At 41.1% G+C, this 26,783-nt stretch overlaps 1 protein-coding gene across 1 annotated transcript in view; it reads left to right on the plus strand.

The window, feature by feature from the left end:
- LOC145335533 (sodium channel protein type 9 subunit alpha-like) overlaps positions 1–26,783 on the plus strand; it is a 93,820-nt gene that overhangs the window by 55,021 nt on the left and 12,016 nt on the right. Inside the window, exons 12-13 of the mRNA XM_080183763.1 lie at positions 3,134–3,275; positions 12,580–12,683. Coding sequence (XP_080039889.1) covers positions 3,134–3,275; positions 12,580–12,683 — 246 coding nt within the window. The remainder of the gene's footprint in view (positions 1–3,133; positions 3,276–12,579; positions 12,684–26,783) is intronic.

Raw genomic sequence — 26,783 nt, forward strand, 5'->3', positions numbered from 1 at the left:
TCTGATGTCCAGTGGGCAGTGCCAACATGCCCCCTGGGAATTGCCACTTTGCCGCTTGGGCTGTGTCAGGGACTAGACTGGCACTACCAACCTGGCAATACATAGGGGGCAACCGTCTCACCCCAACCTCCTGGGGCCTCCATGGCCTCCCCTCACTCCAGTGGGGTCCAGACGTCAGCTCTCTGCAAACGTTAACCCCTGGGGTGAAACACCAGCTGGGGAGGGGGGAGAAAAGACTCTAGCAGGCCCGGAGACTTCAATCTCAGGCCCACCAATTAGATGTAAATTCAAATTTAAGAACATTGTACAGCTCCGTGCCAATTTCTGATGCAGAGCTGATGGTGCCAGAAATCCAGTATCCGGAGACTGCGGAAGCCATGGCACCCAGCAGGAAGTCACTAAACAGCCTCTGTTTGAGTCTCCCAGCCCACTGCACTGCAGAATTGCTCCCATGGAGTGGGTAAATCTAATTAACACTAGTGCTGTTGGAGTGCTTTCCTGAAGTGTATACGAGATGGATTCCTAGAACAGCACATTAAAGGACCAACTAGGAATCAGTCCATTTTAGATTTAATATTGGTTAATGAGAAAGGGCTAATTAAAACCATATTATAAAGGGCCCTTTTGGAAATAGTGACCATAATAGGAAACGATTCTACATTAAGCTCAAAAGTGCTATAATTCTTTCTGAAACTGGAGTCTTTAATCTAAACAAGTGAAACCATGAAAGTATGAAGGGCAAGTTAACTATGATGGATTGGGCAAATGTATTGAGAAGATTTGTTAGTGGATAGACAATGGCTAACATTTAAAGAATTATTACATGATTTGCAACAAATCTACATATCCTCTAGCACACAAACATCCAACAGAAAATGTGAATCAACCATGCTGATAAAAATAAATTCAAGATTGCATTAAATTAAAGGAAGAGGCTTATAAGGTTGCCAGAAAAATAATCCAGCAAGGAAGAACCAAGGAATTGATAAAGAAATGGAAAAGAAAATATGAATGCAAGCTAGCTAGCAATATGCAGATAGATTGTGAACTTTATTTAAGTATGTGAAATGGAAAAGATTTGCAAAGACAAATGAAATTGCAGGCGGGAACATGAGAATTTATAATGGCGAGTAGGGAAATGGCACAGAAACTAAACAATTACTTTGCATTTGTCTTCATCAAAATACAATAAATCTCTCAGAATTAATGGAGAACCCACGGGACTTGTGAAAATGAGGAACTGAATGAGACTAGTATTAAAAAATATAGTACTTGAAAAATTAATGGGGTTGAATGTTGATAAATCCCCAGAGCAGATGACTTACATGCCAGAGTATTGAAGGAGGTGGTGATAGAGATAGTGGATGCAATGGTTTTCTTTCAAAATTCTACAGATCCCGAAAAGTTTCCTGCACACAGGAAAGTAGGAAGTAGAATCCCACTTTTTAAGAAAGGAGGGAAAGAGAAAACAAGTAACTACAAACCTATCAGAATCTCTTATGAAGGATGTGATAGCTGGACACTGAGAAAATAATGATATCACTGGGCAGAGCCAACATGGATTTATAAAAGCAAAATCATGTTTGAATAACCTATTGAAGTTTTTTGAGGATATTACTTGTAGCATAGAAGCAATGGATGAAGTGTATTTGGATTTTCAGAAGGCTTTCAACAGGAACTTAATAAACAAAGTTAGAGTACATGCAGAAGTACTGATTCAGCTGAGAGAGGGTGGTATTAATAATCAGAAGAAAGTTTCTTCACTCATGTTGACCTGATGCCATAAGACCTCATGGAGCTTAGAGTCAATATTGAGGAGTTCCAGAGCAACTTCCCTCAACTGTTTACCGCTGTGCCACCACTTCTGTTGGGTCTACCCTGTTGGAGGGATAGGACATACCCAGGGATGGTAATGGTGGTGCCTGGAACATTGTCTGTAAGTTATGATTCACGAGATTGACTATGTCAGACTGTTGCTTGACCTAATATGGTCACTTGAAGCAGCTCTCCCAATTTTGGCACAAGCCCCCAGATTTTATTAAGAAGGATTTTGCAGGGTCAACAGGGCTGGATTTGCCATTGTCATTTCTGGTGCCTAGGTCAATGTTGGGTGATCCATTTGTTTCATTATTTTTTGTAGACTTCATAGTAGTTGATACAACTGAGGGCAGTTAAGAGTCAGCCACATTGCTGTGGGTCTGGAGGCACATTCTCCTCATGTCTGCGTGGGTTTCCTCCGGGTGTTCCAGTTTACTCCCACAGTCCAAAGATGTGCGGGTTAAGTTGATTGGCCATGCTAAATTGCCCCTTAGTGTCCTGAGATGCTTAGGTTAGAGGGATTAGCAGGTAAAATATGTAGGGATATGGGGGTCTGGCCTAGGTGGGATTGTGGTCGGTGCAGACTCGATAGGCCGAAGGGCCTCTTTCTGCACTGTAGTGTTCTATGGTTCTATGATTCTATGTGGGCCAGATGGGATAAGTATGGCATTTTTCCTTCCGAACAGACATTAGTGAATCAGGTGGATTTTTACAATAATCGATTCATGGTCATTATTACCAAGACTGGCTTTCTATTTCCCCATTAATTGCCTGAATTTAAATTCCACAGTTGCCATGGTGAGATTGAAACCCATGTCCCCAGAGCATTAGCAAGGGCCTCTGGGTTACTAGGTCACTGACATTACCACTACTCCAGCACTTCTCCCAGTATGATGATTGTGCCACCTGACCGACATAGATGCAATACCTGTTGAGACATGGAAATTATTGCAGCATCAAATTTCCAACCCCGGACTGAAAAATTAGCCTCTGCAATCTCCAGACAAGCCCTTGGAAACATTATTTATCTTTCAAAAGTAATTCCTAATATGAGACAATGGAGAAAATTTTACATTAAAAAATTTTGGAATTTATCTTCAAAGATGCAACTTAATTACAATCTGATCATGTAACCGAAACCAATGAGTAGCAATCTCTATATGAACCAATTAATGATTGCCATTAACTAGGGTCATCAATAGTTTGCCATTTTAGAAGAAATGAATTGAAAATTTGAAGTTTCTTAATCATGGCAATATAAATCTTAACAATTTCACTGGGCAATAAATGCTAACATTTGTAATGTCTTCTGCAGATTGATCTTCAGCCTGAAATGGGCGCAAATCCATACAGCCTCTTCTACTTCGTAGCTTTCATTGTCATCGGAACATTCTTCACTCTAAATCTTTTCATTGGTATAATTATTGATAACTTTAACACCATGCACAAAAGGGTGAGTATTGCAAAACGTTGTTAATGAGGAAATTTTTATTTTTCAATTGTTTGGAAGATTGATAATTGTTTTATTTGTGGATAAAATAATGATTACTGTATCTATAAAGTACCTACATAAAAAATGGTACAGTTTCTCTTCCTCTCCCTGCACTCCACACACACCCCCCACAGTCCCACTCTGTTTGATCAGACTAAGTGATACCAAAATATGCCAGTCAGCTTCAGAGGGTTACCATCAGCCATTTTGTTTTTTTTTGTGTCTTAGAATTATGCATTTTAGAACATAAGAACATAAGGAATAGGAGCAGGAGTAGGCCATCTGGCCCTTCGAGCCTGCCCCGCCATTCAATAAGATCATGGCTGATCTGTCGTGTCTCTGTTCCACATTCCCACCCTCTCCCCATAACCCTTAATCCCCTCTCTTATCAAAAACCCATCAACCCGCGTCTTAAAAATATTTAGCAAGGTAGCCTCCGCCACTTCAACGGGCAGAGAATTCCAGAGATTCACCACCCTTTGAGTGAAGAAGTTCTTCCTCAACTCCGTTCTAAACCGCACCCCCTTTATCTTGAGGCTGTGCCCCCTAGTCCTACTGTCCTTTCTGAGTGGGAAGAGTCTCTCTACCTCTATCCTATCCATCCCATTCATCATGTTATACGTCTCAATGAGATCTCCCCTCATTCTTCTAAACTCTAACGAGTACAAGCCTAGTTTATTCAGCCTCTCCTCATAGCTCAACCCCCTCAACTCCGGCATCAGCCTAGTAAACCTCCTCTGCACTCCCTCCAAGGCCAAAATATCCTTGCGTAAGTACGGCGCCCAAAACTGCACACAGTACTCCAGCTGCGGCCTCACCAATGCCCTATACAGTCGCAGCAAGACCTCCCTACTTTTATATTCAATCCCCCTCGCTATGAAGGCCAGCATCCCATTTGCCTTCCTGACCACCTGCTGCACCTGCAAGCTGGGTTTTTGCGACTCATGCACAAGGACCTCGAGGTCCCTCTAGCAAGGAGGTGGTAAAAAAAATACTTCATTTTTAAAAATCAAATCTTAACTTTCTTAATTAAAAGAGCAAATGGCTTCTAATGAGTTTTCTAAGTTGTACCAAACAATTACAGAGACTCCTTACACTTGTTCCCATTAGATTTTAAAGTAATGTGAAGCAGCAGGATTGCATCAAATTACTTGCCTTTTGCTGAGAGAAACAATTATATTTATATAAGATTAGTCTATAATTTACATTTGCCCAGGAACAAGAGTGACCCGTTGTTTTTCAGTCTTGCCCATGGTCATTTAATTTTTCTGGCATTTTGCAGTGCAAGTTGCTTAATTGTGCCCCCACTATTTAGTTTAAAATTCTCTCTACTTCCCTGGTTATATAGCTCGCTAAAACATTAGCTCCAGCATGGTTCAGGTGTAGACTATCCCAACGGTACAGATCCCACTTTTCCTAGTATTGGTGTCAGTGCCCCATGGAATGGAACCCATTTCTCCCGCACCAATCTCAGCCCCACATTCATTACTCTAATCTTATTTGTCCTTTGCCAATTTGCACATGGCTCAGGCAATAATCCAGAAACTATTACCTTTGAGGTTCTGTTTCTTAATTACATAATAAGAACATAAGAACATAAGAAATAGGAGCAGGAGCAGGCCAACTAGCCCTTCGAGCCTGCCCCGCCATTCAATAAGATCATGGCTGATCTGTCATGGCTCAGTTCCACATTCCCGCCCTCTCCCCATAACCCTTAATCCCCTCTCTCATCAAAAACCCATCAACCCGCGTCTTAAAAATATTTAGCGAGGCAGCCTCCACCACTTCAACGGGCAGAGAATTCCAGAGATTCACCACCCTTTGAGTGAAGAAGTTCCTCCTCAACTCTGTTCTAAACCGCCCCCCCTTTATCTTGAGGCTATGCCCCCTAGTCCTGCTATCCTTTCTGAGTGGGAAGAGTCTCTCCACCTCTATCCTATCCATCCCATTCATCATCTTATACGTCTCAATGAGATCTCCCCTCATTCTTTTAAACTCTAACGAGTACAAGCCTAGTTTATTCAGCCTCTCCTCATAGCTCAACCCCCTCAACTCCGGCATCAGCCTAGTAAACCTCCTCTGCACTCCCTCCAAGGCCAAAATATCCTTGCGTAAGTACGGCGCCCAAAACTGCACACAGTACTCCAGCTGCGGCCTCACCAATGCCCTATACAGCCGCAGCAAGACCTCCCTACTTTTATATTCAATCCCCCTCGCTATGAAGGCCAGCATCCCATTCGCCTTCCTGACCACCTGCTGCACCTGCAAGCTGGGTTTTTGCGACTCATGCACAAGGACCCCGAGGTCCTTCTGCACCGTCGCCTGCTGCAGTTTTTCTCCACGTAAGTAATAATCCTTCCTACCATTATTCCTACCAAAGTGGACCACCTCACACTTGCCAACATTAAATTCCATTTGCCATTTCCTGGCCCATTCGCCCAGCCTATCTAGATCCTTCTGCAGACTCTCCACACCCTCCGCACAATTTGCCGTTCCCCCAGTCTTGGTGTCATCAGCAAATTTCGACACCCTACACTCGGTTCCCTCCTCCAGATCATCTATATAAATGGTAAATAGCTGAGGCCCCAGCACCGACCCCTGGGGCACTCCACTAGTCACCATCCGCCAATCCGAATAGCACCCATTGACCCCCTTATTTTATTGCCTAGCTCCTCATACTGACTATGCAAGAACTCTATCTTCATCCTGCCTATATCATTGGTACCTACATGGACTTCTGCATCCTCTCCCCACCAGTGCAAGTTTCTCTCCAGTTCTGAACAGATATCTCAAACCCTGGCACCAGGCAGACAACACAACCATTGAGACTCTCGCACCCTGCTATAGAGAACAGTCTCAATCCCCCTCACTATTATGTCCCCTACTACCATTTTGAATGGATTCCCATACCACAGTGCCATGGTCAGTCAGCTTATCCGCCCTGTAGCTCAATCAAACAACCTTAAATCTGTTGGCCGATTGAAGAGGCTGCCACTTTTGCCTCCTGCCCTTTGGGTCAGCTACAGTCACACCTTCCTGTGCTGGACCACTTTCCAAACCAGAAGCCGCTATCCTAAGGTGTGTGACCACCTCCTAAAACAAAGCATGCAGGTAACTCCCTCTATCCTTGATGTGTTGCAGTGTCCACAGCTCAGCCACTCTGAGCTGAAGTTCCTCAAGCTGCAAACACGTAATACAGACTTGTTTGCCCTGGATCACAATGTTATCCAAGAGCTCCCACGTGTTGCAGCCTTGACACTGCAACAACTGTCTTCCATTCAAGTGTACTTTAAATAATTACTTAATTAAATTATTTACTTATTAATGGTCCTTCTTATATATTTTTTAACTTTACTTCCAAGTTGAGTACTGTTTTATATCTTAGGGTTAGAATAGAACTTACTGATTTACCAGATTCACATCAAACAGTTGGCTCCTTCCCAACCAATCTTAAAGTGTGAAAAATATAGAGAAAGTGAAGGGGAACAAACACTTCCCCCTTTTACCAATGCTCAGTTAGCTGGACAGCTGGTTAGTGATGCGGAGCAGCTCCAACAGCACGGGCTCAATTTCCATACCTGTTGGGGTTATTCATAGAGGCCTTGCCTTCACAATCTTGCCCCTTGCCTCTAATGTGGTGACACTCGGATTAAATCACTACCAGTCAGCTCTCCCTCTGAAAGGGGAGAGCAGCTTACCATTCTCTGAGACTTTAATGATTTTGCTTTCATTTACCAAACTCCAAGCTTGCACTGGGTTCCTTGCTGCACTCTGCGAAATAGACAAGCTCCAACTTTCTGTCGTAAGTTTAGTCCATCACATAGAAACTAGCAGCAGGAGCAGGCCATTCAGCCCATTGCCATGCAAGCTTGGGAACTACATAACATTTAATACATTTGGGTGATGAAGCAGTCACTGAGGTGTCCATTTTATGATGTGGGTATGCCGGCGGTGGACTGGCGTAAACACAGTAAAAAAAGAGGCTGTCCCCTCGAAAGCTTGTGAGAATATTATCAAATAAATACGTTGGACTAAAACCTGGTGTTGTCAGACTTTTTACTGTGTCCATTTTAGGCAGCTAATGGTGGAATGGAGCATCGTGAGCACCAACTTCCAAGTTTTTCTTTTGGCCACACATCTTCTCTCCTCTGAAGTCACTGTCTAATTTGTAGATAACAGCAAGGGCCATTAGTTGCACTATTATTTTTACTGTAGCTTCTGGCCCAAGTATCTTACTTTTTCCTTAAACTGTTTATTCTATTTGTTATGAGAAGTAGCACAAATTTGTATACTAGACAGCAGTGAATACTTAATTGTTTCTGAAAGAGTAATTGTTATTGAAAGCAAATAATTCAGTCTCGGTGCAGGGGTAAAATATGCTGTAATAAAGCATGGGGTTTCAATCCTAAATCAGAACCAGTGACCATGAATTTACCACACAAAGATTTGCCTGATAAAATGTCTTTATTTTTCAGAGCATTCTACAGATAAAGTAGAATGGGATGATCTGTAATTGGTTAGACTTGCAGAAAATTTTCAATGAAGTTTCACATCAAAAACAGCTAATTAAATTAAAAGCCACAGGATTCCAGGCTAAAATATGGAAGCAGATAAGAAGTTGGTTAAATGCTAGGAACTAATGAGGACACATGAGAAGTTTAATGTGAGACTGGAGAAGTACTGAATTGAACCCTGCAAGGGTCAGTGCTTGGATCCTTGACGTTGTTGTTCCACATTATGCAACAAACATAAGAAACATAAGAAACATAAGAAATAGGAGCAGGAGTAGGCCAACTAGCCCTTCGAGCCTGCCCCGCCATTCAATAAGATCATGGCTGATCTGTCGTGGCTCAGTTCCACATTCCCGCCCTCTCCCCATAACCCTTAATCCCCTCTCTCATCAAAAACCCATCAACCCGCGTCTTAAAAATATTTAGCGAGGCAGCCTCCACCACTTCAACGGGCAGAGAATTCCAGAGATTCACCACCCTTTGAGTGAAGAAGTTCCTCCTCAACTCTGTTCTAAACCGCCCCCCCTTTATCTTGAGGCTATGCCCCCTAGTCCTACTATCCTTTCTGAGCGGGAAGAGTCTCTCCACTTCTATCCTATCCATCCCATTCATCATCTTATACATCTCAATGAGATCTCCCCTCATTCTTCTAAACTCTAACGAGTACAAGCCTAATCTATTCAGCCTCTCCTCATAGCTCAACCCCCTCAACTCCGGAATCAGCCTAGTAAACCTCCTCTGCACTCCCTCCAAGGCTAAAATATCCTTGCATAAGTACGGCGCCCAAAACTGCACACAGTACTCCAGCTGCGGCCTCACCAATGCCCTATACAGCCGCAGCAAGACCTCCCTACTTTTATATTCAATCCCCCTCGCGATGAAAGCCAGCATCCCATTCGCCTTCCTGACCACCTGCTGCACCTGCAAGCTGGGTTTTTGCGACTCATGCACAAGGACCCCGAGGTCCCTCTGCACCGTCGCCTGCTGCAGTTTTTCTCCACGTAAGTAATAATCCTTCCTACCATTATTCCTACCAAAGTGGACCACCTCGCACTTACCAACATTAAATTCCATTTGCCAGTTCCTGGCCCATTCGCCCAGCCTATCTAGATCCTTCTGTAGACTCTCCCCACCCTCCGCACAATTTGCCTTTCCACCAATTTTGGTGTCATCAGCAAATTTCGACACCCTACACTCGGTTCCCTCCTCCAGATCATCTATATAAATGGTAAAAAGCTGAGGCCCCAGCACCGACCCCTGGGGCACTCCACTAGTCACCATCCGCCAATCTGAATAGCACCCATTAACCCCCACTCTCTGCCTCCTATTTGACAACCAGTCCTCTATCCACGCTAACACCCTACCCCCAACTCCATGTCCCTCGACCTTCTGCAATAACCTCTTGTGAGGTACTTTGTCAAACGCCTTCTGAAAATCTAGAAAGACCACATCCACCGGCTCTCCTCTATCCACCGCCCTAGACACATCCTCATAGAACTCCAGTAAATTTGTCAGACACGACTTCCCTTTAACGAAACGGTGCTGCGTCTGCTCTATCAAGCAGTTCCCCTCAAGATGCCTCGCAATTTCCTCCTTAATGACAGATTCTAACATTTTACCTACAACAGACGTTAAACTAACAGGCCTATAATTCCCCGCCTTTTGCCTGGCACCCTTCTTAAACATCATTTTGGGTCGAGCCTTTAACATATTAAAACCTCTCAAGCTGATTCACAGAAGTAATTACCAAACAAAACTTGAAAACTTACCACTGAGCCACAAAAGGAAATATTAGCAAAGTTGAACCAAATCTTGATCACAGAAGTATGTTTTACAGAGCATGTTAAAAGGAGGAAGAAGAGGTAAAGCGGATAGAGAAAATGGCAAAATCTCTGGCCTGGATTCACTATGACCCCACAATCATTTAAAACTGGCAGATGGGACCTGTTCTAGGGTGCCGGTAGTGATCCTGCACCTGACACTCCTGATCTTTGAGAGAGAAAGGCATCTCCTAGCCTCCTGCAATTTTTGTGCAGTTGGATCTGCTCCTCCCCAACTCATGGCTCATAGATCTCAGCGGATTATCGGAACAGCCATTGTTTCTTCAAAACAAGATTTGTGACTTTTTTTTAAACAGTTCCTCATATGCCATTGTACTACAAGGTTCATTGATTCTGTGCCTAATGTACACTGGGTGAATGAGTGTGGAAGAACCATACATTGGCAAGGACAGGTCAAAAAGGACCAGGAAAGTTAATTTACTACTTTAGATAATCATCATCAGTCAATTTAAAGGGTTTTTTACATATTAACTTGTATAGAATATTAAAACACTGACAAAATTAGAAATATTTACTATCTCAAGCAACGCAAACAACTGCAAGTGTTAAAGCCAAGAAAATACACCATCTTCCTCCTTTGTCCCAAATTCCCAAAATTTTTCAAGTTTTCAACTTCCCATTCATTTCATGATCCACTATTACCATTTGTTGCGTGCCATAATGTAGCTCTGTAATTCCTTTGATCTTCCCAAATCCTTTGCTATCTCTCCCTGCAACCCCCATAATGACTTGCTCTTCTCTATGGCAGCCAGCCAGTCTTTCAAGCTGGCTGTGTGTTGATCAAGAAATGGAGACGAGAAGTTTAAACAAGGCCCATCAATTAGAATTCCCTGCATTTCAAGGTTTTCTAGCTGTGACAACCCCTACAGTCAGTCCCTCCTCGCCTGCCTGTACATTAGAGAACCCAAAGGACCATACTTTAAAAAAAAGCCTGTTTCTTTCTCTAATCACTTCTGCATCTATTAATGTGGAGACATTCATTTTTAATAAGTCCAAAATACACAAATAATGTGTATTTTGAACAGTAAAATGGAAAACTTTGGGAATTAATTTTAACTTTCACAGCTGAATGGTAATGTTACTCCTGCAGATTGATAGCTGTTAAGTGAATTAGAGATTTTATTGCTGCATGGGTAGCCTCTAATCTCCTTGCAACTGATCCAAAAGCTTGGCTCAGTGAAAAATTCGATGTTGAGAGGATTGGTTACCACCATCATTCCCGGTGGGATTTAGCAGAGCCTGCAAAAGTAGTAGGTGGCATCTCACGATCAAACAAGCAATGCTCGCCTCTCATCACTATTATTTGCCTTTGTCTTATGCGATGTGCAATGTTTGGTGATGAGGATGCTTGTGAAGAACTTAACAGCATAGAGTTTTGACAGGGGTTCTCATTATGGTGCCATTTGTAAGTATGCTGGCAGCTATCATTCGAAAGGCGTATCTCTATCAATGTTTCTGAAACTGGAGTTTACTGTCGCTCAGGCAATCCTTCTGCTGCTCCCCTTTTCCTCTGAGCATACCCAACTCAAAGAATTATCTGCAGTAAAAGATCTGGTGCCTGTCAACAAAGTTAAAGTAAAATATTTTTAAAATAACTGCACCTGACCCAAAGGTTCATGGAAGCCAAAGAACCCCCAGCAATTTTAAAATCAAACTACAAGGGCCTTTATAAGACATAATGTACCTAATTTTCAAAGTATGTGGGCCTTATAAATCCACTCCTACCTCAACTCTTGCTGAGGTCTTATCCTCTGCCAGATGTTATGCATGCATTGTGGTATAAACAGTTTAGGACTAGACTCTCTGGAATTTAGAAGAATAAGGGAAGCTAAAATTGAGATATACAAGATGATAAAAGATATGGATAAAGTAGATGTGGAGCAAATGCATCCTCTTGTGAGGCATTCAAGGACAAGAGGTCATAGCCTTAGGGTCAGGGGTTTCAAATTTAAAACGAGTTGAGGGGAAACTACTTCTCCCAGAGGGTTGTGAATCTGAGGAATTTGCTACCCCAAAGTGCGGTGGATGCTGAGTAAATTTAAAGAGGAATTAGACAGATTTTTAATTGGTGATGGGCTGAAGGGTTATGGAGAGAAGGCAGGAAAATAGGGATGAGGAAAATTTCAACTATGATTGAATGGCGGAGCAGACTTGATAGATCGAATGGCCTAATTCTGCTCCTATATCTTATGAATTGATGAACTTATGAACCTAGCATTTGACAGGCCCCTGGGCTCTTAAAAGTGGCAGAACCCTTCTCCAACCAACACCCCCCCGCACCCCCCCCTCCGCCGCTGTTGTTACATTCATGAAAATCAAAGAGATCCTTAAATTTGGAGGAATTAATTGCCACCACATTTCTACACATCTACTGTCTGAGCACCTTCCCAAATCAGATGGAAAATAACTTCTGTGTTTCCTCCCTAGTAGCCTTTGTAATACATGCCATTTCCACGGTGTTAATGAGCCACAAAAACAAACATGATCACCCAGAGACACAAGACTTGCCCATGTCAAATCATAGTCAGTTCTACAGTTATTCTCCTCCTTTGAATTCAAACCTGAACTTCCTAACTACAATGATTAAAATGTACATGTTATTTAGCTGAGACAACTCATCTGCATATTTTCAATGTTTGTTTATTTATGTTGATGCTGGAATTGGTTAAATGGAGGGTTGTCCTATATGATTCAGTAATTGAAAACAGGCATTTATTTATTTGTCAATGATAGTCTCATAGGGAGTACTGATAAATCAAAGAAAACACAACAGAAATTGCGCGTCTCACAAAAAGCAGACAATATTTTGTTAAAATGCTGCAATCACAGCTGAAAATCTGTGATGCGATAAGTAAAGATTTTGTCTTAGTTTATGCATTTCTGAATTTCCCTTTCCTTTTGTTGCAGTCACGAAAAGAAGGAGCCCTAGTTACAGTTCTAACTGAAGATCAAAGGAGATTTTATGGCACACTTAAGCGTCTATTTAAGACTAAACCAGTTAAGAAAATTCCAACTCCCAAGGTACACTTTAATAACAAAATTTGTTTCATAAAAGTATGGACAAAATGCCTTTATTCCACCAAACTTGACTATTTTATAGCCATTAAGTATTAATGAAATCCTGTAATTTTGTAGTTACAATAAATCTCCGCAAATTATATATTTGATTCCCATATTCATCAAACTGTTGCTTTATTGCTTTACTAATTCCTGTGTATCTGAATTAGATTTTGATCCTGAGTGATTCTAGGTGTCAGACTGGGAAGCAAGTGGTGAAAGGGATCGGTCTTGGAAGGGGTTGACAGCAACTGTGGCCTAAGTGGACTTTGAGGAGGAGATCGGAGGAGTACTGCAGCTACTCCTAGCCTAACAAAAATAAGCGCAAACGTAACTCCTGACTCTTCTTCAACCAGGGTGCAAGCTGAATGGTGCATAGGTCTTCTATGCTCCCTTCAGTGCTATTCCAAAATGGCAGATGGGTTCCCAAGTGCATTGCAGGACACCCCAATATGGATTTGAAATGGACCAACAATGGCAATACTCCATTACTGGGAATATTATAACCAGCATAGCAACAGCAGGCATGGAGCAGTAACTCCTCAATATAATTTTGTTGTATTACCATCTCATTTCTGCCAAGCGTCAAGCTTCTTAATTTCCACCATCAGTTTATCAAAGACAAAGTTCCTCGATCATGCAGAGAATGGAACTTTAAAACAAATGCACGATTAACAAAACCTTCTAATCCTGTTTAACTTGTGCATGATATCTTATAAATATCTTATTTGTCAGGAAAAGAATCTTGCTACTGAATTACTGCTATTGGTTAGTCTGTGCAAACGGTTATGTTTATATTTTGATTATGAGTACTATCATCCCAAAGTGTAGAATAAAAGCAACTGAGAGCTGTAATGTTAAAGGGATATTTTCAGTGAAAATTATTCCTTTTCAGAGACTTAGCAACAACTCCAGTAGTAAATCACAGCCATAAAAAACCATGAAGTGATAATGGAGTAGCTTGCATGATACAATATTAACTGATATATTTTATCAGTTAATATTTTGAAAAATCCTTGTGTGATGAGGTGCATAGAATATATCCATTACTTTTCATTCTACTGTATTCATTCTGGCCACGAGACTGACCATGCGTATACACAAAAAAAAGAACTTGGCACAATAGAACAATTGTTCTATAATTTTGTGCAAATAAATTCCACTAAGTATGTATTTACAGAAAAAGAAGTGGACCTGCGTGCCCTTAAGACAGGCATTGTAGCATTCATGCAGAGATGTGTACTTCCTGCATTAACTCCACTTGCCCCATCTGCCCCAGAAGATAGCAAACTATTGCTGGTTCCATTGGAAGCTTCCAGAGCATGCCTCAGAAACATTGGCTCAGAACCTGTTGCCAACATCTTGGTGAGTTTAATAGTACCCCCAGTTATTCCTCTGTGAATCATCCAACAACTTGGCAAGGAAGAGATACCATGTCAATTGCAAGTCACAGATCAAAATGCGCCACTGTCATTATTCTTGCAAAAACAACAGCTCACCCTCATTTTCTACTTGAACTTTTGCAAGTGGCTGCCTTTGCACAGGAAAATGAAAAGTAAACTCACCATGGAGAGTTAGTGCTGGTACAGTGCCTCTGAGTGTCTCCACCCCATGATAGAAACAATTTAAATAATAGAGTTTCATTCTTGTTCTCTTCTCTATCAATCAATATTTTTTCCCTTTACAAAAATATTGCAGATGCTGGAATTTTGAATTTCTGATGAAAGGTCACTCAACCTGAAACTTCAGTTTCTCTCCACCAATGCTGACTGACCCACCTTTTTCCAAAGCAAAGAATTGTTTGTATTTCTTTCCCTTTCTTTATTTCTCCTTCAGAACCTGATTAAATTCCAAATACTTTTTGCTGTCATTTCTCTATTTCTTTTTCTATCCTTAAACCTCATTTGTTAAGGAAATAAACTGTTGGTACCATCAATCACCAGGGTTTCCAGTGCCCCATTAGTCTCACACTTCCAGCAATTTTCAGCACAAAGGATGAGAAGGAAAATTTAACAAATACAATGCAAAGATGCTCAATCCAACTAACTCTGGACCATTATTTCTGCAACTTCATTCTGATCATTGGAGGGCCAGGCCATTGCTCCAGCTTCCTTCTTTCTACCACCAACCATTTTGCCAAGCACTCCAATACATAAAATATAAAACAACTTGTAAATCATTAGTATATTTGTATCTTTCCTTGTAGTTATGTTTAGGCCTGCTGCATTCTCGCACCGCAAACACAATTTTGGCTCAGTATAACCAGGTTTCTTTATTCATTCATGGGCTGTGGGTGTTGCGGCCTTTGGCATATTTATTGCTCATCCCTAATTACCTTTGAGAAAGTAATGGTGAGTTGCCTTCATGAACCGCTGCAGACCATGCGGTGCAGGTACACCCACAGTGCTGTCAAGAAGCAAGTTCCAGGATTTTGACCCAGCAGCAGTGAAGAAATGGCGATATATTTCAAAGTCCAGACTGTGAGTGGCAAGGGGGGTATTTCCAGAGGTAGTGTTCCCATGTGTCTGCTGCCCTTGTCCTTCTAGATGATAATGGTTGAGAGTTTGGAAGGTGCTGCCTCAGGAGGGTAGGTGAATTCCTGCAGTAGATCCTGTAAGTGATACACAATGCTGCTGCTGTGAGTTGGTGGTGGAGGGAGGTCAATGTGCACAGACCAGCACCCATTTTTACATTTGTTTACAAGGAGAAATAAATTGGAAACTGCCTTGCCAGAGCAGCAGCCAATTAAAGAAAAACAACATGATTTATGGTTCAAATCCAAATTAAGCAATACCTGGTTTCCTCTGAGATTTCTTTTTACAAATCTGGCAAATTTTTTCAGCAAACTTAATTGAAAAAAAAATGCATTCATCCAGCATGGAAACAGGCAAATAACATCAATATCAATATTGGGCAGTGAGCACACTCCATGGGGATCTTCCTGGCTGACATCACCAGAGTGAGCCAATTACACTTCCTTAACAACTAAATGTTTTTTGAGTGTTACAGCAGAGCATTCCAAATACATTTTTCAAAAATAACCACCTGGAAAATATCAGCTAAAATGTCAAATTCATAACATGTACAGCTAAAATCAAAATCAAAATACAGTGATTGCTGGAAACCTGAAATAGAGTCATAGAGTCATAGAAATTTACAGCATGGAAACAGGCCTTTCGGCCCAACTTGTCCATGCCACCCTTATTTTTTAAACCCATAAGCTAGTCCCAATTGCCCATGTTTGGCCCATATCCGTCTATACCCATCCTACCCATGTAACTGTCTAAATGCTTTTTAAAAGACTAAATTGTACCTGCCTCTACTACTATGTCTGGCAGCTTGTTGCAGACACTCACCACCCTCTGTGTGAAAAAATTGTCCCTCCGGACATTTTTGTATTTCTCCCCTCTCACATTAAACCTATGCTGTCTAGTTTCAGACTCCCCTATCTTTGGGAAAAGATATTGACTATCTAGCTGATCTATGCCCCTTATTATTTTGTAGACCTCTACAGGATCACCCCTCAGCCTCCTATGCTCCGGAGATACAAGTCCCAGTCTATCCAGCCTCTCCTCTTAACTCAAAACATCAAGTCCCAGTAACATCCTAGTAAATCTTTTCTGCACTCTTTCTAGTTTAATAATACCCTTTCTATAATAGAGTATACACAGTATTACCAATGTCTTGTACAACTTCAACAAGACATCCCAACTCCTGTATTTAGTGTTCTGACCAATGAAACCAAGCACGCTGAATTCCTTCTTCACCAGTCTGTCTATCTGTGACTCTGATTTCAAGGAGTTATGAACCTGTACCCCTAGATCTCTTTGCTCTGTAATTCTCCCCAATGCCCTACAATTAACTGACTAAGTCATGCCCTGGTTCAATCTACCAAAGTGCATCACCTCACGTTTATCTAAGTTAAACTCTATTTGCCGTTCATTAACCCACTGGCCCAATTGATTAAGGTTCGGTTGCAATCCGAGGTAACCTTCACTGTCCACTATGCTATCAATCTTGCTGCCATCAATGGCAAACTTACCAACCATGCCTTCTCTATTCTCATCCAAATCATTAATATAAATGACAAATAATAGTGGACCCAGCACCAATCCCTGAGGCACACAGCTGATCACAGGCTTCCAGTTTGAAAAACAACCCTCTACAACCACCCTCTGGCTTCCGTCATCAAGCCAATTTTGTATCCATTTAGCTACTTCCCCCTGGATCCCATGAGATTCAACCTTATGCAACAACTTACCATGCAGTACCTCGTCAAAGGCCTTGCTGAAGTCCATGTAGACAACATCAACTGCACTGCCCTCATCAATCTTCTTGGTTACCCCTTCAAAAAACTCAATCAAATTTGTGAGACATGGTTTTCCATTACAAAGCCATGCTGACTGTCCCTAATCAGCCCTTGCATCTCTAAATGCCTGTAGACCCTGTCTCTCAAAATACCTTCCAACAGCTTACCCACCACAGATGTGAGGCTCATCAGCCTGTAGTTCCCAAGTTTTTCCTTGAAGCCCTTTTCAAACAAAGGCACAATATTTGCCACCCTCCAATCTTCAGGCACCTCACCTGTGATTATCGATTCAAATATCTCTGCTACGGGATCCGCAATTTCCTCCCTAGCCTCCCATAGTGTCCTGAGATATATGTCATCAGATCCCGGGGATTTATCTACTTTGATGCCCTTTAAGAATTCCAACACCACCTTCTCTGTAATATGTACATTCCTCAAGACATCACTATTTATTCCCCCAAGTTCCTAACATCCATGTTTTTCTCAGCAGTAAATACTGATGAGAAATACTCATTTAGGATCTCACCCATCTCTTGTGGATCTGCACATAGTTGACCTTGTTGATCCTTAAGAGACCCTACTTTCTCCCTTGTTACTCTTTTGCCCTTTTTGTATTTGTAGAAGTTCTTTGGATTCTCCTTTGCCTTATCTGCCAATACAATCTCGTGCCCTATTTTTGCCCTCCTGATTTCTCCTTCAACTGACTACGTTCACTATCCTCTTCAAAGGATTCACTTGACCTCAGCTGCCTATGCATGTCATGTGCCTCCTTCTTCTTCTTGACCAGGGCCTCGATATCCAAGTCATCCAGGGTTCCCTACTTCTACCAGCCTTACCCTTCACTCTAAGAGGAATGTGCTTAGCCTGAACCCTGGTTAACACACTTTTGAAAGCCTCCCACTTACTGGACATCCCTTTGCCTTCCCACAGACACCCCCAATTAATTTTTGAAAGTTCCTGCCTGATACCATCAAAATTGGCCTTGCCCCAGTTTAACGCAGAAAATGCCAAAAAGATTCAGCAAGTCTGGGAGCAGAATTTAAGGGCTGAATTTTCATGGCATTGGGGAGACTCCTTGGATGAAAATGTCAGCCAGCACCCAATTCCAGGATTCTCAACCTCATTCCCGGGGTTTCTGATTTTAAGGGTGCAGGCTGGCTCAGATCACGAGTTTGCATCCTTCACTCCTGACCTGCACACCTCAGAGGCTTCATAGGCCACAGTCTACATAAAGGAAAATTTTGAAAGTTGAACAGTGTCTTCCTCATGTCCACCATCCAAGTCCAGGTACAACCCCTGCCTTCCTCATGCTCCCATGATGCTTACATGTTCATTCACCCATTATACATTGCATAAAACCAATGAACCCTACACTGAAAATGGGATGTGTTCGAATAATGCTTTAGAAAAGTCATTCATTGATAACTTTCCAGTCCCTTAGAAGAATCTCCTTTTTAGTACAGGCAAATAAAAGTGTCAATCATCTAGATGTTTTAAAATATCAATCACAGAATCTGTAAATACTTGTAACTTCATTATCTGGTGTAAGTCAATATTGTATAATTGGCAGCATAGATCAAAGAGCCAGAGCTGTCAACCTCTATTAGACTATTGAAACATCTGATCCCTGGGGAGAAAATTGCCTAATATACAGTTCTAGCTCTGACCTCTGCTGTAAATTGCACAGTGCCTCTACTTGCTCAGAAGACAAAGGAAATTTGACATGCCAGCTACGACTCTCACCAACCTTTACAGATGAACCATAGAAAGCATTCTTTCTGGTTGTATCACAGCTTGATATAGCTTCTGCTTTGCCCAAGACCTGAAGAAACTACAAAAGGCCATGAATGTAGCCCAATCCATCATGCAAACCAGCCTCCCATCCATTGACCCTGTTTTTGCACTTCCTGCTGCCTCGGCAAAGCAGCCAGCATAATGAAGGACCCCATGCACCCCGGACCTTCTCTCTTCCATCTTCTTCTGTCGGGGAAAGGGTACAAAAGTCTGAGGTCACATACCAACCGACTCAAAAACAGCTTTTTCCCTGCTGCCATCAGACTTTTGAGTGGACCCAGCTTGCATTAAATTGATCTTTTTCTACACTCTAACTATGACTGTAACACTACATTCTGCACTGGATGCAGCATTTGTGCTTTAAGACGAGCTCAGTTTCTGTCGAAGCAGACAGCAGAGTGCTAAAGCAGGTGTTAGGATCGTACAGTACAGGGTAATTTAGCTAGTTCCACTTCCCAGCCTTTTCTTCATAGCCCAACAACATTTTCTTCTTCAAGTTCTTATCAAATTTCCTCTTGAAAACCGTTACTGAATCTGTCTCCACCACATACTCAAACTGTGCTTTCCAGATTTAATCATCGTGTGAAATAGTTTTTACTCATGTTGCCAAACATCTTAAAATGGTGCCCTCTGTTTCTTGACCTTATTGACTCTGTTGAGGTCAAAGCTTCCCAGACTCTAGGTTGCAGCCCCCGCTCGAGTCATGAGATGAGATTTTATGGTCACGAGCCCTGAAGCTGCCATGGAGTTCACACTGAACGCTGACAGCTGAGCAGCTGAAATCCTTGTGCTTTTTTTTCCTCTTGGTGGGTGTTGCCTAATCACCCGTTCTCTGAGGCTCAATTTCTGCTGCAAAGAAAGCCTGTGAATAGATTGGTGTTTGTTACTTTTTTGGCAAAACTCTGCCTTTTCATCAACTTCTACCATGAGGGAGATGGGGAATGGAAGGAGTGAAGCCGGGGAAAACAGAGGTTGAAGGAGGGGAAGGGAGATGGAGCACACTCAACTCCTTTCACCTCCACCACTGAACAACTCTCAAACGCACACACCAAGCTGAGATCACACAAAGTCTGAGGCATTAAAAAGGAGTCACATGTTGAAAGCATTTGGGAAGCACAGGTTTAGATCCCTCATGAATTTAAACACCTCTATCAAATCTCCTTCTCTTCTCTCAGAAGAACACCAGCTTCTCCAAATTATCCGTGGAACTAAAACCACTCATTCCTGGAATCATTCTTGTACATCTTCTTTGTACCCTCTCCAAAGCCTTTACATCTTTACTAAAGTGAAATGCCCACAATTAGACACAAGATTCTAGCTGAGACTGAACCAGTGTTTTATTTTGAAAAAAATCATCATTTCCTTACTTCTGGATTCTAAGCCTCTATTAGTAAAACCAAAAATCTTGTGTGCCTTTGTAACCACTTTCTCTGACCAGCCTGTTCATAGGGCCTAATGGAAATTTTAGGTGGGCTCCCTGGGCATCCTAAGGTCACAGGCTACCATTTTGATACCCAGCATACTACCAGGATTGGAGAACTGGGTGCAGGAGGCTGTGCCTTCAAATTGGTCCCCAATTTCTATTTTCCCTCTCAAAATCAGGATGCAATAACCAATTTCTCTCCATGGTTTGAGGTTCCACCTGAACTGGAAACATAAATGATAATGGTTATTGGTTTCGGCACTATTTCATACTTCAGCACTAGATTGTGAACAAAAGCAATGAAACTTTTGAAAGAGCCCATCATGTACTTCCATTCATTGTCATCAGTTGTCTTTTTCATGAAGATTTATTTGCAGTTTTAACCTGACACGTTAGGCAGGAACTTACTAAACCATTTCACTATGCAATATACACCATTGTAGATCTAGTTGCTTGATTTTCTCACGTATTTGATTGCTTCCACTTATTTTTAATCCATTTCTTGTTAATATCTGTTCAGTGTGTCTGGCTTATATTACTTTAGACATGCACTTGTTCATATTTAGCTTGAGGACATTTTCCATGTTGTCATGTTTCTATTCATTCTTTCCCTAAACCAGGATATTATCAATTATAACATCCACTCCTCCGGTGTCATGCCACACCTGTGTCATGATGTGTTAAATAATTTCCACAGTTGAAATGATCCCAACGGACATATCTGCCAAAAGGATTAACAAGTACAACTTTGATGTGTCTTCATCTAATTGCACTTGCCCATAGCAAAACGTTATATCAAGCATGCCAAAAGATTATAGTTTTGACAACTGTGACACTATTTCCTTAATGTTTTAGATGATATTCCCTTTTCTTTGAAGGTCAGGCTATTTCAGATTCATTCACTATGTAACTTAAATACCATTGCCATATTCCTAACCCATTGCCTTGTATACTTCACTTTAAGTTTCTCTGTTACATCTGGCTCATAATGAATTTTATCACAAAGCTCATATGACACTATTTGTTGGGCAAATGCTTGGTTGGCATTTGTGCTCAACCGTCCATTTAACATCACCTTTGTCTCAGATCACCTCCTGTTCATTGCTTGTCACATACTTACTCTTAGACTGCTGTAAATTTCTTTTGATCCATTCCTTAATTCATAAGGGTATTTTCCTTTGCTTTGTCATAATTTAGCAAAATTATTTTAATTCTTTCACAACGTAGACACACTTGGTCATAGGCTGGGTACTTGATGCAATTTACCTCAATTTCTACAACTCGTAATCTGATTTTGACCAACTAATTATAATTTGTTTCCCTGTTTAAAGAGTCATCTCTATCCCACTCACATTACTTATAATGTTGCTGGGATTGAATAAGTGATCTAGCTGTGTCCTACTGGCTTCTGCTGCACTGCAGATATCTGTTATCTAAACTCTTCTTTCTTGGTTATCTGGCTCTGATTCAACCAACTTTTGTTTGGGTTAATCATGTTTGCTTTCCTGTCACACACAGTAAGAGCATACTTCTCTGTCATTTTTATAGACTTATTGACTGCAATATTCTTTTGATCGGCCCTGTTGGCATGTACAATGTGCAAAGGCTGGCTGTACTCACTGTTCCATAATTGAAATTCTAGACTTTTTTATTTGTCTTTATCTTTCATACACCACATTACATTTCCCTATTAGCTTGACACCAGTGTCAAACTATTCCACCAACTTTGTAATAAGTTTGCATAATTTTGTACCTTGATTCTTGTATCCTGACAAGTGGCAGGTAGGAATTACATTGGCTTCAGGTCTCTAATTTGAAGCAAGTAGTTCATGCTGTCCATTTAATGTCATCAACTGTCTGACACATTGTATCTTTGATCTGTTTGACGTTTCATTTGTCTGGCATTATCGCCAGACTAATGTGATTGCCAAGCTGGTATTATTGCCAGGCACATGATAATATTGCTTGTCTGATGTCATTGCCTTCTGACATCATCTATTGCCTGACATCATCACCTGTCTAATGTCTCATGTTTTTGACAACATTACTCACCTGGCACCATCACCTATTTCATTTTCATTCTCAGACAGCTTTTTCAAAGTATGATTTTTTTTGGCTCTTTTCTTCACACATAAGGATAATTTACTTTGCCTCATCATTTTTATCACATCATATGAATATTTGGCTGTTGCCTATTTAATGCAATTTAGCTTCATTTTTACAATTCAAAATATTATTTTCACTCTGATGCCTGATTTGTTCCGCTGTTGAAAGCGATATCTCTGTTCCACTCATTATTTATAATTTGCTAGTATTGCATAATTCTTTTTGCTCTCTTTTATTGCCTTCTGCTGAACTAAACATATCTGCTTCCTGCAGATCTGAGCTATTTTTCCTTAGTAATCTGGCTCTGACTCAATCAAGTCTTATCCCAGTAAAATGTCTCATAACAGCAAATTTTATCCCAACTAAGATTCTCTCTCTATTGGCGCTGACTACAGGGATCTTTACTCAAAAGACTTGGCACCAAATCTGTTGCACATTGGCCAGTTCTTTCTCCTTGAGATTAAAACCTGATAGTAAACATATAACATACATTATTCACATACTTTATTCTTCTCTGTGCAAAAGATTTCCCAGTAATGCCTTCAGATTCCAGTTCTCCTCTCTCTCAGTGTATAGAAATACGTTACACAGATCCTTTGCTTCCTCATTTATCAAATACAGAAAAGTACTTTATTTGTATCCAAGTCCCATGGTTGTCGTAAACAAATAAGAGCATTTTCTTTATTTCCTCAGCACTGCTGCAATAATTGCCTTAATAATCAGATGGTCTGGCAACTTCAAACCTTTCATTTCAATCCCCTTCTGAGACCACGCAAAATGTTATACCTCATTACAACAAGAACGGTCAGAAAATAGCAACAGCCCTTTTTTTTTCAAGTTAGCCTCCTTCTACAAGCATGTACATTAGGAATTTCCATGGGGATTCAACGGGTCTTTTGCACTAACTTTGGCTGGGGATTCGCAGAACCATTGGAGAAATAGCAAGCATAGCTAAAATCTTCCATTTACACCATCCCAACAGTGTTTCTAATAAAGATGTTGTGGTAGATCCTGGAGAGTGTCCCCTACAATGTTTTTATATCAAGCACATTCCCATCAAGTATGACTGAGTTATCAGTGCCAGTTTCCATAGCTGGATTAGCTGAAGAAACAATGAGAAGTTTTTAGTAAGTATCAGCAAAAGGTTTGATCACTAGAAAATAAGACGAGATCCATTGAAAAAGAACACCACAGCCAAGAAAAAAAATAAAATAAGAGGAAATGGAAAACAAATACCCTCTGCAACAGTATCATCCCTCCACCCAGCTTCAAGACAATTTTGTCTCATCTCCTCAGTATTAAGCAAACAGTTGTAATAAATTAAAGTGATCCCTTAAATTGTAACCTGAGAGGCTCATTGGATTTTCTTTGGAATTTCAAGCTAATATCATGACCTCCATGTAGAACAGCATTTTGCTAATACCATAATTTGACCCTGAATATAGTATTCAATTGGCTCCTCTCATGAAGCAATTCAGAATTTTAACTATTTCTTTTTAACTATTTAATAATTTTATGTATCCCATTATAATTTTTTTCAGATTAAAGTATTTGTCGCTATTCCAGTTGTCTACATTAATTGTATGAAAAAGTGACAAGAGTCTAATTCAGGTTTTCTGTTACAAAAGCAAAGTACTTCTTACTGAGGATACTGGAAATCTGAAATAAAACAGAAAAATGCAGAATATTTCCAGCACTTTCAGTTTTTATTTCAGATTTTCAATTTATGGAAAATGTTACTTGAGGACACATAAAGTTAGCCTAACCAAACTAGTAGCTCAGTTTCTGTACCCAAGCAGAATTGAGGCATATTGGACCATATTTCAAAGAATCTTAGCATTCTATCCACAGCGTCTGGTAATGATCAAATCCTGAGATGTTTTCAATTTAAATGACTTTTGATTGGTCTATAACTGACATTTACAAAAATTGCCCAATATTCTTCTCTATTTTCACGCATGAAAATGTTGTGATTTGATTATTATTTATCTGACTTTATAAGCTCCTGCTTAGGTCTTGGTAGGAGGTCCATCTGATCTTATCTTTTTCATTTATAGACAAGTAATACAGAATAGTCTGCATCAATTTAATCAATTTTAACTTGATATCAATGTCAACTATATTACTGCATTGCAAAGTCATCCAAATTGAATTTAGTCAAAGTGTGGTAAAGGACATGTAAATGCGTGCAGTGAAATTAACTTTAAAATTCACATTCTCTTTGAACCCCACTACAAATTCGTACTCTTAGCCATGAATTTTACCATAGAACCATAGAAACCCTACAGTGCAGAAAGGGGCCATTCAGCCCGTGAAATCTGCACTGACCACAATCCCATCCAGATCTTACCCCCATATCCCCACATATTTACCCACTAATCCCTCTAACCTACGCATCTCAGGACACTGAGGGCAATTTTTAGCATGGCCAATCAATCTAACCTGCACATCTTTGGACTGTGGGAGGAAACCGGAGCACCCGGAGGAAACCCACGCAGGCATAAGGAGAATGTGCAAACTCCACACAGACAGTGACTCAAGCCAGGAATCAAATCCAGGTTCCTGGAACTGTGAAGCAGCAGTGCTAACCATTGTGCTACCGTGCTGCTCCACAGCCACTGTTTCAGGATGAAGCAGACTGTTACCAAACTCTGCCTCCTTTTTCATCCTACCCCAGAATCAATAAATGCCTCTGCATCTGCTCAGATAATAAATGCCCTCCACCTGTTTACCCTTATTTTATACAATTAACAGATTTGCTACTAGTGTTTTTTAAACAAAACTTAATAAATAAGAATGTATTTTTGCAAATTTTATACATTAAGTATTCTACTGTGTGATGCCTCTCTTCTAGGGCCCCAGTAACCTTTTTTGTGAAACTATCAGATAAATAATAAGTTACATCAGCCCATTAACTCTTGGAGATTTCCTTCACTCTAACATTTCTTTCATGCGAGCAAGGTCACTCCTTAACCATTTTTCACTTACAATTTTTGTAGCTTATATCGTTTCCCACAAGAAATGTAATATTCAATGGAAAACTCTCAGCACAACCCTTGTATTGAATTTCCCCTGAAATATTTAACATTGGAGGATGGTTTCCTCACCAGAGCTTTTACTTACCTTGAGCAGCAGCTAAGTGCTCCAGTGAAGCTATGAGGTCTCTGATTAGCCCCCCTAATTTAAGAGCTTGCCCATCACCTTTAATTGGACAGGAAACCTTTCTCTACGCTAATTAGGGATCACCCACATGAAAATCTTCATTTGAAGTCGTTTCCGTCTGGAGGCAGATTTCTGACTTGGAAACATATCAGCCCAATTAAGCCCTGTGACTACTCTATTGGACGCTAACCAGTGTTTTATAAAGGTTTTATAATCTCCTTGCCTTTGTACTTCATGCCTCAAATGGGGAGGCACTGGCCTAGTGGTAATATCGCAATTAATCCAGAAAATTAGCGAATGTTCTGGAACCAGGATTTGAATCCTGCCACGACAGATGGTGGAATTTGAATTCAATAAAATATATCTTGAATTAAGAATCTACTGATGATCATGAAACCATTGTCAGAAAAGCCCATCTGGTTCACTAATGTTGTTTAGGAAAGGGGATCTACCATCCTTACCTGGTCTGGCCTACATGTGACTCTAGAGCCACAGCAATGTAAGAACATAAGAACATAAGAAATAGGAGCAGGAGTAGGCCATCTAGCCCCTCGAGCCTGCCCCGCCATTCAATAAGATCATGGCTGATCTGAAGTGGATCAGTTCCACTTTCCCGCTTTCTCCCCATAACCCTTAATTCCCTTGTCTATCAAAAACTTATCTACCCGTGACTTAAATATATTTAGCGAGGTAGTCTCCACCACTTCAACGGGCAGAAAATTCCAGAGATTCACCACCCTTTGAGTGAAGAAGTTCCTCCTCAACTCCGATCTAAACTGCACCCCCCTTATCTTGAGGCTGTGCCCTCTAGTCTTGCTATCCTTTCTAAGCGGGAAGAATCTCTCTACCTCTAACCTATCCATCCCTTTCATTATATTATACGTCTCTATAAGATCCTCCCTCATCCTTCTAAACTCTAACGAGTACAGGCCCAGTCTATTTAGTCTCTCTTCACAGTCCAACCCCCTCATCTCCGGTATCAGCCTAGTGAACCTCCTCTGCACTCCCTCCAAGGCCAATATATCCTTGCGCAAGTGCAGCGACCAAAACTGCGCACAGTACTCTAGCTGCGGCCTCACTAGTGCCCTGTACAGTTGCAGCAAGACCTCCCTACTTTTATATTCTATCCCCCTCGCTACAAAGGCCAATATTCCATTCGCCTTCTTGATCACCTGCTGCACCTGCAGACTGGGTTTTTGCGATTCATGCACAAGGACCCCCAGATCCCTCTGTCCTGTAGCACGCTGCAGCTTTTCGCCTTTTAAATAAT

This window comes from Carcharhinus amblyrhynchos, chromosome 1 (assembly GCF_965287045.1).
Source record: "Carcharhinus amblyrhynchos chromosome 1, sCarAmb.v2.hapA, whole genome shotgun sequence".
Lineage (NCBI taxonomy): Eukaryota > Metazoa > Chordata > Chondrichthyes > Carcharhiniformes > Carcharhinidae > Carcharhinus > Carcharhinus amblyrhynchos.